Source organism: Dermacentor albipictus, chromosome 3 (genome assembly GCF_038994185.2).
Source record: "Dermacentor albipictus isolate Rhodes 1998 colony chromosome 3, USDA_Dalb.pri_finalv2, whole genome shotgun sequence".
In the NCBI taxonomy this organism is placed as follows: Eukaryota; Metazoa; Arthropoda; class Arachnida; order Ixodida; family Ixodidae; genus Dermacentor; species Dermacentor albipictus.
In genome coordinates this window covers 171,495,880-171,511,237 of record NC_091823.1, presented here as the reverse complement: position 1 = coordinate 171,511,237, position 15,358 = coordinate 171,495,880, and the positions used below count along the sequence as shown (strand labels likewise).

Below are 15,358 nucleotides of genomic sequence, written 5' to 3'. Positions count from 1 at the left end.
GTGCGTGTTAGAGTCGAGTACGACCCTAAATCCACGTTACCATATCGCCATCGGCATTCGAAAAGTCGCCACCTCATACGCACTTCTAGCCTAGCTGTCGTATCTTCCTCCATGTGTATACCTCCATGTTGTACGGGTAACCAGGCGCTGGCGTAACCTAGTTTTCTGCATTTATTCAATCAGCATGGAAGTGCCGACTGTGAAGACACGCGAAGTGCACCATGATGCCACATTTAAAAGGAAAGTTATCATGTGCACGGAGACGGATGGTTATCAGGGGCCCTATAACGTAAATCTATTCCAATATGTTTTTATTTCATTCTCCTGACGTCATATTTGCGTAACCGCTGACTCAAGCATCGATGGTCACCCACGGGGTTGCGTGGACAGACCAATGAAGCGCTCTGCTCGTTCATAGAAGGTCACTTTTGTTTGCTTAAAAAATGAATAACATTGCCTACACCGAGCGGCTTGTCTTATCTAAATGGCTGAGACGAGGCGAGGAGCACGCTCAAGTGGAACGGGATTCGATGGGGCTGAGCCACTGCTCTGAAAATTGATAACCAGATGAACAGGGTGGTGCCCGCATCTGCGATTGGTCCACTTTCCCTTAGTTAGCTTGTGGTGGCTGGTCAAAAATCCCGGCGGCATGCAACGGAAGGTCAAAAATGCCGCTAAAAAGGATCCTCGGCAAAGAAAAGTTGGGTGAGCAAGGTCGCAAACATGCCGAAAGTGCTCGATAACGTTACACGGCCACACAAAAAGCTTTATTATACACAAATAAACCCATGCTCTCCGGCAGATGCGAGTAGCCAGTGCCTGAGCGATCGGCGGCAGCTATCTTTTATTCCTTTCGGAACGGGGCAGCCTGCGGCTATTCAGAAGAAAATTCAGTTTTGTTCGGCATATTAATGCATCTTTAACGCGTACATGTCACTTTGACGTGGGGAGCTTTTGTGGTTCTGTGACCTGGCGTGACAGGCAGGTGAAGTGGGTGTGGCGCGAGAACTCTTGAGCAATAGTCGAGGGCTGATGGCAAAAAGGTGTCGAATCAGAAATAACAATTTTTCATTTGTTCGGTCACGTCATGCGTTATCAGTATGTACACGTCATATCAGATGGGAAGCTATCGCGGTTTTCGTGATGCCGCGTGACAGACGGGTGAAGTGTAGGTGATCGAAAAAAGTTTTTGACCAATCGCGAAGGGCTGATAGCGCCCCAGGCCGCATCACGGGCGTTCGGAGTTCCCGAAACTTGCATGCGGGACTGGCGCAAACAGAAGGAGAATATTTTCACTAGCAAAGCAGCAAGGAAGGGTTCCAGTGGACCGAAGCAGGGCCACTTCGCCGAAATAGAAGAGCTGTTCGCGCAATACGTGCAAGAGCAGCGAGAGGTAGAGCGGCCTGTGACGACCGATCTGCTCAAAGTACGCGCGAAGCAGTTAGCCCTACAGAAAGGGCTAATGCGGAGTGACTTCAAAGCGAGCAGATGCTGGCTATCAAAGTTTATGAAAAGAAAAGGGTTTTCTCTTCTAAGGCGGACAAGGATATGCCAAAAATTTGCCGAAGAATATGAAGAGAAATTGCACAGTTTTCAGCGGTACGTTTTGAAGTTGTGCCATAGAAATGGCTACCACTTGGAACAGATTGGAAATGCCAGACGCCACTGTACTTTGACATGCGTGCCACTACAACCGTTGAAAAGAAGGGGGCGAAGCCAGTGCGCATTTTGTCTTTTGGCCCCGAAAAAACTAGAGTCACCGCAATGCTTTGTTGCAGTGTGGATGGGCACAAGCTGCCCCCGTATCTTATCTTCAGGCAGAAGACGCTCCCAAAAGGCATCGTGTTTCTGAGTGGCATGATTGTGTGCGCAGATGAAAAAGGTTGGATGACCACAGACTTGGTCACTGACTGGATTGATAATGTTTTGTGAAAGAGACCCTCCGGCAGTTTGTGTCTGTGTGGGATGCGTGTGCTCGACGTGTTCAGCCAGCTTGACCAGCGCATCAAGCACAAGCTGGCTGCATACAACACCAATCTTGTTGTGATACCCGTTGACATGACATTGCAGCTCCAGCCGCTCGATGTTTGTTTGAACAAGCCAGTGAAAGATAGAATTCCGGTGCTCTACACCGAATGGCTTGTCAGTGGCTGCCACGAATTCATGCCGGCCAATAAAATGAAGCGTGCCTCGCTGTAGGACTTCGCTGGACGGGTGAAAGATGCATGGTGCACGATCCCGTCTGCCATGGTCAACAAGGCCTTTAAAAAGTGCTGGATTTCGAATGCCATGGACGGCACTGAGGATGAAATGCTTTGGTCCATTGATAGTGATAAGGAGTTTTCTGATAGCGATGATGAGTGATATCACCCGCCGTGGTTGCTCAGTGGCTATGGTATTAGGCTTCTGAGCACGAGGTCGCGGGATCGAATCCCGGCCACGGCGGCCGCATTTCGATGGGGGCGAAATGCGAAAACATTCGTGTACTTAGATTTAGGTGCACGTTAAAGAACCCCAGGTGGTCGAAATTTCCGGAGTCCTCCACTACGGTGTGCCTCATAATCAGAAAGTGGTTTTGGCACGTAAAACCCCATAATTTAATTTTTAATTTAATGAGTGATATCTGTTGCCCCACGCAACTCGTACCGGCGCAGTGAAAATCTTGGCGGCATGGTATGCCGCTTCCGTTTGTGTTTTTATTCATTTCAACTTTACTGTATAGGGAATAAATCTGTTTTTTTTTCCAAATGGGAGAAAATAGTACTTCTATATTAAAGCATGAGGTGCACGGTATTGTACTCTTTTTTTTGGTCATGAAAAACGGGTGTGCATTACAATCGAGGGCGCGTTAGAATCAAGTAAATATGGTATGAACATCATTATCTTCTTACAGCAACCGTTTTTCACTGGCTAACCACTGTTCCAAACTTATTGCTTGGTGTAAGAAGTGCCTGCTTGTATTGGAACTTTCCAGAATGTCGTCGCCAATTCCATAGCAAGAAAATCTTGTCTAATAAGATTGCATGTGCTATGCCAATAGTGGTGTACATTCAGGAATGTACACGAGCACCAACAATTACCCGAATGTACAATGAGAAAGGCATAAATAGCCGATGTATTTGACCTGCAGATCAAATTTCAGCAACTGACAACGGTGCTTGGCACTAACATGCTTTTAGTGTTACTTGTTTTTCTTGGTGCTAGCTTGCCCAATAAGAAGAATTAGATTCGTGAGTCGGAGTTTTGGCACTGACTGGTTCCTTACCATCAATATAATGTGATGATATACACGCTCCCTGGGAAAGCAGTTGTTACCCTGGCGAAGCCAAGTCATTCCTTTATCAAAATCTGGGCTCTGGTCTGAGCTTTCCCCTCGTTCGTTCACCTGTCGATCACTTTGAGCTTCCACCTCCCTGTGAAACCTGTGTCTTGTTTGAGTCACCGCTGATAGTGTGCCCCTCAAGTGGACTTTCATCTTCTTCTACTACTTCTTTTTTCGGAACAAAGCAAATAGTCACTGTAAAAACTTCTGGAGCAGCATTTGACCCTCCTGAAGTCAGTCAGCGTACAGGAGACAAATGGTCTAAATGCCTGGGTGTTTTCAACAACCAAATATTTGTTGACTCGCAGATACATCCAATATGCAGCAATGGTCTGAACCAGCCACACCCATGCTTTGCAAAATTGCTCGAGGAGGCGACACCATAGGAAAATGGTAAGCACAATTTCTCCCCATTTTTCTGCATCATGCAAATGCATGTTTGAGATGCACAGCGAGAAAAATTTTGTGTCAGTTACTAAATTTACAAATCTAGCAGCGTAACAGCGGCCCTAAATATCCTCTTGAAATGTTGTGCATAATAACTTTGATGAACTGGGGAAAAAAGACTAAAGGAAAAAATTGGGCATTCTCTTTTGTTACAGCAGAAGCTTGATGTGGGCAAGTTGATTTTGCATACTTGAAGAAAAGAGTGCTACGAAGATGCGGACTAAAAAAGGAACATGTACGACGGACAAGGCGCTTGAAGAGTGAAGGGAAACTGGCTAGGCGTAGCCTTGAAACCTGGTTTTAAAACTGCTTTCTACTTTGTGGTTGCAAGATTTATGGTTGCACCTTGTCCGCCGTACATGTTCTTTGTTACAATGTGTTATGCAAGATAACCTCGTTTCACTTCTTGCTGACACTATTTGGATTCTATGTTGCAAATGCTATCAAAAATATAAAAATTTATGTATTACGAAATGACGTATAGTGTGCTGTACAGTTAAAAAACACTTAACCAGTAATAACAGAAATATAACTGGAATATTTTCGTACATTTATCAGGAGGAAGTAGCTAATGAGATTAGCGAGGTGTGCAGTGCTCAGCGTTTCGAACAAGATAATTGCCCTGCATGGCAGTCAGCACTTCTTGTGCATCCAGTGGGTGCTAGGGATGGCAAGCATTATGATATACAATGAAAGCGGGGCCGGGATTTGTGATGCATTGTGACTACATTTGGCCCCACAGCCATCACCCAGCACTCACCGATAGCGCACGAACTGCCGGTCATCATGCGGGCCAATTATCGCCTTTCAATCCCTGAACACTGTACATATATACATAAATCTGTCTACGGGTCCCTTAGGTCAGGTTTCAGCGATAACCGATGGCAGAGTATTAAGTACTTGCTCCCTTTAAAAAGGGACCATACTGTACAACAAACAACATACATAATTGAAGTCCTAAGCATTGCACGTGTAAATATTCGTTCGGTTTTATGGTGACCGGGTATATGAAAGAGTGCATTTTGGTGCATCTGCTTAAAGTTGTCAGTGATCCAAGGCTGCTGAGTCTGGGTCTTTTCTGAACAAAGCAGACTTAGCCTAACCATGACACAGCTTTTCACTGGTACTCGCATGAATCTTCCACTGCATGTTTTGTTTTGAACTGTTGGTCTGTTCATGTGCTCGAACATGGTTTCTACCTCCTCTTGCAGGTGTTTCAAGCCATTATGTTTGTGTTGAGTGAAAATAAGAATGCAGGTACGGTGATCCCATCGCTGGTCAGCAGTCGGCATCGTGTGTTCATGCAAAGAAGTCTCGTAGTCGTGAGCAGACAGCAGTGACCAGTGCCGACTACTGTCACGGAGGGAGGTGATCTGATGGCTGTGTGCCCATGATGCTGCAGCACTCTGACTTTGTAGAAAAACTTTTATCCATTCAGGTTTCAGTGGTCCATTTCCCCGGGCGGTACAGATGTCGCTCGGTCGTGGTGCCGGCCTTCTGTCGACGATGTGCACTCATTGTCGACTGTGACGCCTCTGTGCGCATATTAATTGAAGACGTTTCATGCGCATACATCACAGGGCTGCCTGCGACTTTTGCTTTTAGGGTAGGAGTTGTTGAGGGACTTGGTACCACATTTATACTTGGCAAGATAACTACGTTTGCGTCAGCTCGGGGGTAACTCCTTGACCGTGTCAGAAGGCTTTACTTCAATCATTCTTCTAGCTATATTGTTTTTTTTTTCATCGTGTATGCCTGACAGTGAGGCAGTTTGTACTGCTTTGTCTAGACAAATGCTGTCAGTGTGAAGCTTTGCTGGGCACAAGTTAATGTCAGCTGTGCAAGTTGGCCAGCTCAGTGTATTTTGTAAACAAGCGCTCAGAATGTAGTGTATTGGTGGTCAGTGGGTACTGCAGGAAAACAAGGCACGTAGGCGTATCTAGTGTTGTTGTGTTATGCCCTCAAAGTGTGAATAGTGCCTGTGTCACTCTGCTTGTATTGTACCATTCTGACTGTGCATAATGCACCATCTTTATGCTAAGGACTTGGCCAGAAACCACCTTTCCTTGTTTTTTCTTTTTTCATGTGGGCATTTGTTGTATGGGGTTGTCTTGTTTTGGTTTGTGAATGCATGGAGCGAATTACCACCCCTCTCTTTCTGTGTGAGTTCTTTGTTTGATATTTTTGGGGCTATGTAGTCAAACCTCGTGTTAACGAATGTCCACTGCGGAGATGTGTTCAAGCCGCATCTGACTCAAAAATACCTTTATTATAGTTCATATTCATTATAAACATATATAGCCAAGTGCCTTTATAATGAAGTGCTTGGGACTACCAAAATTCTTCGTTTACAGGTCACTTCGTTGTAATGATTACGCACTGTACTGCTCACAACAGAGCAGTTTAGATACATTTAACATGAGAAAACCTTCATTCAACATTAATTCAAGAGGGACTTAGTGAAATATGTTGCTACTTTTTTGAACAATTCGTCTGGCAGAATGTGCGACTGCAGCCAGCATCGCTGCACTGAGGCACAAAGCATTCTTCGCGGCAAAATGCAGGAACGACGCCAAGTAAAACTGTAGATTGTCGAATGAAGCTATTGCCTTCATTGCCTTTGAAATTCTTTGTTTACAGTCTGTTCCTCACTGTTGCCTTTGTTGACATTCACTTCTTTAACATCAAACGAAGTCTTCAAAGCCCTTGAGGGCTTTGAAGACTTCGTCGATTGTCAGTTATGGTAACACCATGACATCATCAACTCCGACGTATTCATGAGCTGTCGCACTCACTGATGTGTTACAACAGGTAGCATACTAGCTGAGGAATTCCTGGAACAGTACAGCAAGGCTGTGAGTAGCGTGAGCAATGTACTTTTTGGGGGTTTTCTTTGTTATATCTAATAATTATGTATATTCGCGTTCGTTATATCGAGATTTGATTGTATAGGATGACTGCAAGGTTTTGCAACTCGCAGATCAATGATTAAGGGGACTGTTGGCATTTCCTGTCAAAGAGCATGTTCCACATAAACCAGTAGCTTCTGTGTGGTAAATTCACTGCAGGCTTTGGAGGCAGTAATGGACAAGGCAAGCTCTAATGTTGAAGTTGATACGAAATGCTTCATTTGTATAACATTTATTGAGACAAAACTGGCTTAGCAAGTAATGTAACAATACTGTATACACTAAAAGTAAGGGCCACTCTCGTGTAAGAACCGCATCCTCAGCTTGGCAGCGTAACATCTGGGGAAAAATAAAAAGGGTAAACAAAAAGGCTTAGTTGTTGCTTGTCACCTTTAATTTTGAGTGTGTCGACTGGGGTGCCTTCAGACAATGTTGTAAAAATCTTTAAAACTCGCAGACATATCTAATGCCGTAAATGGCATGGAGGACCGGCATATTCTCGATACCTGCTGCCGAACCGTGCCTCAGCAGCGGTGACAGTGAGCGAGTACTAGATAGGCACCCATGGCATGATGTGCATGCATGAACAAGTAATGCATTATGACAACAACAGTGTTTGCTCTTTCGCTACGCAGGGATCATGTCGATAATATGTAGCCGTAAAAATTGAACTGAAATGGCCCACCCCTGTGTAAGAGTTGTAATTACACGAGTGTATACAGTAGTTGGGGGATGACGAGAGAGCATAAGTTGAGGGTAATTGTGGTCAGTATTATGGGTTGCTTTTAAATTCATGGGAAAATCTTGCATAGCATAGTCTAGACTTTGCCATTTGGATATGGTCTACCACGCCATTGTTTCATTCTGTGTGTTGCTGCAAGGTCGTCTCATGTGGTACTATCATCAGTGCCTGTGGAAAGTGAAAAGTGTTCTTGTCTCGTGGTCAAGGTATCTTTTACAATATATTTTTCTTTTTTTATCGACCAGGGTGACAGTACCACTGTGTTGCGTTTGAAAATGATGCAAATAAGTTTAGCAAGTGTGAACTATTTGACTGGGAGCCTCTTCTGTTTTAATAATGTCTTTAGCGACCTTTGGTATTGCTTCACAGCTACATGAAAGCAGTGCAACCTGCTTGCAATCTACACAGGAGATACAAGTCTATGATCTTTCTTTCTTTATTATTTTTTTAGAGTGACCGAGTAACACTGTGCTGTTTTATGTGGAACCTTATTTTTTTCGCTCCCTTTTTGCACCTACACTTTGTACAAAGGGAACAACATTATCAAGTGCCGCATTTTTCAACTAGGCGCATGCGTTTGCAGCTTTTATACATTCCATGTTTTTCATTTGCAGCCTCGCCATGTTTTGCTTCAGATTTTTGCACAACATTTTGCTGTGCCGCGAGGCATTTTCTCGCGCTTAGCTCTTTGTTTTTTTAATGTTTTTTATCAGGTGAGCAGGAGAATTCCTGTCACAATAATGTCCACGCTAGTCTTTTGCAAACAAGGGGTGAGAAACATTCCATTTGTGCACAAAAGACAAGAAAAATACCAGTAACACACGCATCCAATGCTAACGTGGTTCCTCTCACTGGAACTGCTCTTGTGCCTCACTTCCTGTCTTGAACACCCAGCTGTCGTTGGTCAATGCTGTGGCCTTTAACCAGTAAGCTGAAGGAAGTCTAATAAATCGTTAAAGCGGCTCAATACCTTGAATCACTTTGTTTGCAAATAGTAAAATGTGTCTTCTCATTTCAGCTACATACTTGCACTCTTGAGCGCTTTCTTTGTCTGCACTTACACTGCCCCAGACAAGCCTACATGGTAGGGCAAGTAGCACCGCATAGTTACTCCAGTAGGGGCAGTGCTTTCGAAAACTTGGCTCCGATTAGCTCGCACACCACACTGCCATTGTGTGGACACTGATATTGGCATTCCTGCTTCTAAAACACTAGAAAAAGCATCTGAATTGAACCAGCTTAATATTTCAGCCTTTTCAAGATTGGTATACTTTTCCCAATGTAGAGTGATCACTGCTTGTACAAATAACTAAAGATTTCACGAGGCCCTTCAGCTTCCTGTTAAGTGGTGAGTAGCCAAGAACGTAGATGCCTAGAGCCTCACAAGGTTTTCTTTTTCTCTTATCTGGGAGGCCGTAGGGGTAGCCGCTGCTTAGATAGTGGTCGCAGTGAAGACAGCTATGGTCACTCATCTTTCTGTCTCATTTGTAGGTCTGTTGGCTGGGCACAAATGTACAAGTTGTGCTCAGCCATTGCAGTCTAATATGCTGCGCTACAGCTGCACATTTTAAGTGTCTGTATAACTTGCAGCAAAATGCACAGCCAGAGAGTGCCGTTGTCAGCGAGTTCCTACAAAGTGAAATGAATACCTGTATACATGTGGCAAGATCGAACATTTTGTATTCGCTTCCTGTGCCACAATCTCGTGTGCAATTTGCAACAGGTTTCATTCCCACAGTTATCCTGTTGCGTATGGACTTGGAATTAAGTGAGCAGTGAAGGAAATTGTTTTTGGGAACACATTAGGCAACAAGTGTGTTGGAGTCAGGCCTGGCTTGCCTCTAAGTTTGTGCAGCACGAATGAACAGTATATAAAAGAATGCAAATGACGTAAACGGGCACTTCTTTTGGAACTAACTTGCAAGACTAGGCTCTCTTTCTTCTAGGGGAAGCTGCTATCAAGAAAGGCACAATTCTGGCCTTGCTGTTGATAGTTCTGTGAGAATACCCTTCATGTAATGCATTACTAGCATTGTGAAAAAGTGGCATCTGCCATTACTTTTTTCAGCAGTGCTAAAGTTGGGCATAGTAGGAACCAGTCGTACCTCGCATCTTGATGTATTTTACTATGCTGGCATTGTAATAACTGACAAAACTGATTACAATGCAGTGTCTTTTGACTAGCTAAAAGTATCTATGTTATTTGTGGACACTATCCCATTCAGTCACTGTGACCAGTGCCTCAATGTGAAAGACATATAGCAACACTATATTTACTGTTGAATGAGCACACTGATGTCTTGTCCTTTTATTTATGGGGACACGTACTGCCGTACATGGATGCATATCTATATTTATTATTTTTTATTGCATGCAAACCATAGTGAGATGTATGGTTCCTGCGGTGGAATCCAGGCCTACTGCTGTGTTGTATTTTGTCTGTCCAATGAAAGTGGCTCAAACGAAGGAAATGCTTGCAAGCTTTCTGGCACATTGAAGTGATGTGATGCTGGGGGTTTGTGGTGTGCATATCTAGCCTTGTTACAGTCTTTTTTTTTCTTGTGACATGTGCACAGCTCTGTTTTCTGGTCGAGCTCTATTTCTTTATTTCTTCTTTTTTTGGGGGGGAGGGGGTAGTGTTCTAAAGTGTTGTATGATTTATCCTAAGTTTGGACAGGAATCCCTCCATAACGAGGTCAGCTTGCCACACCTTCATTGAGGTGTCTTTATGTATGAATGTGCCTCGGAAATTCTGTCCTTACTTTGATGCCTTCTGCGTGCTAGGTTTCAATAGTACAGTGATGCCAGATCAGACTACTTCACTGTGGGTCTTGGGAATACAGGCTCTTTCTTTGCCATTAGTTTTTCAAATTTTTCTTGTGAGGTCTCTTTAGCCTTGAGTGTTTGAGGTCCATGACATTACGATTGTATTTGATGTAATGTGCGTGTACTTTTCAATGTCAGCTGTTCATGGGTGTCTGCCTAAACTACAAGGCCATGTTAAGGTACCGATGATTCACTGCTTTCTTTTTCTGATTGCCGTCTCTAGGTCTGTATCCCCTCTTGTGCCCAGTGTGGTAATGTGCTGCAGAGTGGGCCATTTGCACATAGAACTATTGCAACACCTTTCTCTCTTGTTGTGGCCGCAAATTCTGCATATTTATATTGTGTGTATGTGCGCACGTTTTCTTTTCTGCACAACACAGCTGTCAAACGCACATGGCTGATTTTGCTGCAGTCATTGGACTTTCTTATATGTTTCTGCCTTTAATTTTTGTCACACGTGTAGTGCAGCTAGTGTATGTTGCAAGTCACGTCAGCACAGAAAGCTTACTGTGCATCATTCTTTTTCGCTTGTTATACAACTGACATGTGCCCCGAGCAAGAAGATGCAGCACCAAAGAAATTGGTGTTTTGGTGCATGTCAGACCCGCACACCACTGCGGCCTCTCGACTGGTGCATCCGGTCATGTTTGTCAGTCATATAGCACTCCCCCAGGATTTCAAGTCTGGGAACAGGCATCTTGAATGCGCATCATCCCACTTGGTCTCTGCAGCTGCCTTTATTCTGCTGTCTTCAACTTCCGCCGCGACATGCGCAGTCGAACAGGTAAACCTAAGCTCAGTTCCGGTGATGCCAGAACAATGGTTTGTGTCTGGCCGTTTTGTCACTGCCAAGAGTTGCCTTTGCTACATTTGCTTTTTTTTTCCTGATCCCTGTGATTCCTCGTCTACTTTCTCGACTACTTGCTGCTGATGTGACGGCCAAGGTGTCACCATGCTCCTACTGTGAGGAGAAGCCACTTCCGTAGTGAACACACTCCCAGCACTGCTGGAGCTGCAATTTTCCTGCTTCTGTATCAAATGTTGCCTAAATTGGAGCAAATCGTATACATGAACCTTCTGGCTAGGTCAACAGCTCGTTCACACTCAAATTTCGCACAGACTTGGCATTTCACAGTGCACACAATTTAGCACAATGTTTGGGTGCAATAGTGACCTTGCTTTATTCGTAAGAACCAGGTAGCAGTCATCTGCATTGATGACAAACCAACAACAATTTTGAATTTAGGTGAACAAAACAGTGGTGTCATTCCTCACTGTATTGGCAGAACACTACATGTACTATGTTTTGTTTTAGCAGTGACAGACGTTTCCAGTTTGTTAGAGTGAAATTGACACTTGTTCTGCATCACTGTAGATAACATGTGCATTTCTGCTTTGCTGTGGATGAAACATTATTATTTCACCCAAACGTGATGTTAAATGTCATGCACCCTAAAATGCAATAAACGGTTGTGTGTAGGCTAGTTGGTTATTGAACATGGTTGCCAAGTCGCATCACATAGTTATATCAAATGTGCAAGAACAGAACACAAACTATGCAGTGCAACTTGGCATTGGTGTGTAAAATGCAATCTCTGTGTGAAATTTGAGTCCAAATAACCCTGCAATTTAACTGAAACAGTCATGTGTACCTGGCACTCTTATTCTGGAATGCTCAGCATAACTTGAGTGAAGGTGAGCATATACTATTGGCTTCAAACAAGGGTCGGCACCCCCATAAAGCTCAAGACTTTCCTTCAAATCTTCCTACGCTCAAATGCATTCACTGCGCCTGCAATTTTCTTCTAACCTAAGGAATAACATGAAGTTATTTGCATTGTCTTAGTGTTCTGCTGTGGAAAAAGAAGCAAACAAGTGCTTTTTCTTAAATAGAAACTCCTTTTCTTGTCAATACTTCGTGGATTATGCTAAATTAATGATTCGATTTAAGTGCATGCCAATGCCTAAATTACCTTGCTTTGCTCACTGCCTGTTTGTGAGTGTGGTGAGAAGTGCAGGTCTGTTCGTCTATGTGACAGTGTTTGAAAGTGTTGATAGTTTGAACTTCATTTTGCACCTCACCACTCTGCAATTATAATTTAATTGTATGCCAGATGAATTTTTGTCAGTGTGAGAAAATTGCTCACCTGTCAGTGCCTGAGTCACTTGTGACTGCGTGGTAGAATTTATGCCAGAGGCAGTGCATTGTCAGATTTCTTCTTTCACTTGTTGCCTTGTTTTGAGGAAACAATATGAAATTCAGGTTCACTGGCTTCAAAAGTTTCAGTATGCTTACTATGCTCATTGCACCTGTGCGGCCAAACTGCCAACAGCACGCTTCTGTGGCACGTTTGCACATGTTTGTTACCCATGGTGTCTTAAATTGGTCGTTCATCAATATGCTGCCATGCGTGTCGGAGCATGTGCTTTCAGTGGGAACATGTTAGTCTATAACTGGTAACATTTAGAGGGTCTGGCATGAGGGCACTGAGAATCGTAATGCACAGATGCAGAGATGAATTCTGACAAGTTGTCTGCTACCCTGCCAGCACATACTTGCATCGCGGCATGGCTAAATTTCTGCGGCTCTACCGCTCAATGGGTGCCACTTAATATGTCATTCCCAATTTTTTAGTTGCTTTCCAACCTGCTACATTCTCTAGGAAGGCATTTATGGCTGTCTGTGCAGATTTTCCTTTAGACATGTAGTGCGTGGTATCAGGAAGACAAGTCTAGAAGCTCGCCTTGCCATAGCACAGGTGTTTCATCTGACATAGCAGACTAGGCTTCATCTCTGCATATGCATTCTTAATTTTCTAGATGCTCAGTACTGCACGGAGTGCCAACTACTCGTACATATGCCTGCAACTACAGTGAGCTACCCGGCACTTGAAACCAAAGGGACTGGCTGCATTTGCTTACCGAACGCTGTCACTGCTGCTTTGCAAGACGAAAATGGAAGTGTGCTCTGTGTTCTCACTTGACATTTGCTGTCGCGTGTGGGACAGTGCTGCAGACAGTCACTGCTACACATTAGTGTTGAGTGCACAGTATGCTAAACTTTTAAAGGAAACTCCGAACTGAGAATAAAGACAGTATAATTGCAGCAGTTCTTCTGTACTGTATGGAAAAAGATTGTGATGTGTAAAGCAGGCTTCCATGTACAAAAAATTTAGTCTGCAGAATTTTGTGCCCTGTGTCATTGGTAATCGATGCCGCAATGCTAATACAGGTGTTTCCTTTAAGAGTGGACCACACTGTACATAGTATGTGGCCGAGCCAGTGTTTTCTTCCTTGTGACATTGTGTTCACTAGCAACCTTAATGGTTTGTCAACTGCGCTTTCATCTGGCCATGTAAGTCTCATCTGCTGTGCACAGAACTCGAGCTAGATAGGTGGTAGTAATAGTAATAGTAGCAGTAATACACACAACGACGTTGTACATCTCCTTGTTCAAGTTGTGGAGTTTCTCTGATAGAAAACAATTCAAAGTGTATACACCTTTCTGGACCACTTGCACGTTTTTAATATGCTCTGCACAAAGTGTGTCATTCACATGTTGACCTTGTCTTAGCGGTGAATGTCGGTAGAGTACTTCGTGTGTTTTACTATGCATTGAGTGCAAGCCTAGTACCCACGTTGAGCTCAAATTGCACTTTGAGTGCACTTTCTCCTCTGTTAAAGTCTATGTGAGAAAACTCATTCACATGCAGTAAGGAGTGCAGTGAGAAAATAATAGTGAAATGTGATTGATGTGTTACAAGTTTAGGATCTTTGCAGTTACTTTTTCCCACTGCGTATAAATCCTTGGTGGCCATTGGCAGAGGGATCACACAATACCCTGTCTCCCGTTTCTGTTAACTCATTGAAGACCTCCTTTTTCATACTTCCTGATGTTGTTCTGAATTGAATAGAACATTCCAAAACTAACTGCGACAGAGTTTAAGTTTATTTTTGTGTGTGCATGGGTTTTGATATGTTCTGTCTTTTTATGCTTTTGGAACATCCTGCTGTGGGCAAATAGGTGACAGAGCTTTGTGAATATTTGAAAGACCATTTACGAGGAGGAGAAACGTCGTATTTTTGATACCGCCCTCGAAAGGTGTCGGAATATTGTTAAAAGCATGCATATGCGAGTATGAGTCTAGGTCGCTTTTTCTCTCTATTTTTTTTTGCATGTGTCACTTCCAACAATGATCAGGCTATGCAGGAAGACAGAAGACGGATGGCGCGTGTTCCTGAGACGTATCTTTATGTTTTTTTATTTCGTTTTGGTGTAAATCAAAAGTACAATGTGTTGGAAATAGATGGCACTGGAAGAGTGTGGTACTGGATTGCACATTAGCATATAAGATTTTTTTCTATTATTATGGCAGGGGTGCAGGAATACCATGTCTTATGTGCGTACGTATGTGCTTTCACATCTTGTGAGCAATTGCAGGCATATCCCAATGGTGAATACCCCGTGCAAAGTTGTCAAGTACAAATTGCTGTCTCTCTCCTTTATATGAATATAATAGATATATATATATATATATATATATATATAAACATAAATGCATATCTATATAGTTGTTGACGTGGGATAGAAAATGAAATTGTCACTAACTGTGCACGTGTTCGCCATACATGTGTGTGTGTGTGTGCATATATATATATATACACACATATACATATAATATAGAATGTCAGGCTGTATTCTAGGAAATGGCAAGGGCTAAATAAATACTGTCTGTAGAGGCCTGTCTCTGGTTTCTTTCTTGTGTTGCTTTTATGACTTACTGAGAGTCAAGTATTTGTATCAGCGATTTCTTTAACAAATATATTTGGTGGCGCCTGGTTAATTTGGGCAGAGTGATGGTCAGCAGGATTTGCAGGGCAACATACGAAAAAAATGTACTTTCACTGTGAGTACAACATGTGAATAAGCAAGAGGCAGATACCCTAATCTCTGGGCCTTCTGCACTGTGAAAGCACAATATAACCACTACCGACCAATCTGTCTTGACATGCGATGATATGGCTTCTCTCGTGATGCTTTCTCTTGTAAAGCTCTCGATTGCTTGTCAGAAAGAACATTTAAACTCTTAACAAGGATGTGAAGAACTGATT

At 43.3% G+C, this 15,358-nt stretch overlaps 1 protein-coding gene across 2 annotated transcripts in view; it reads left to right on the top strand.

The window, feature by feature from the left end:
• Tsp5D (Tetraspanin 5D) overlaps positions 1–14,992 on the top strand; it is an 86,988-nt gene extending 71,996 nt beyond the window's left edge. For both annotated transcript variants that reach the window (XM_065432067.2, XM_065432066.2), the window contains exons 8-9: positions 3,631–3,715; positions 4,981–14,992. In XM_065432067.2, coding sequence (XP_065288139.1) covers positions 3,631–3,658 — 28 coding nt within the window. In that variant the 3' untranslated portion in view covers positions 3,659–3,715; positions 4,981–14,992. The remainder of the gene's footprint in view (positions 1–3,630; positions 3,716–4,980) is intronic.
• Positions 14,993–15,358: the final 366 nt, after the last annotated feature.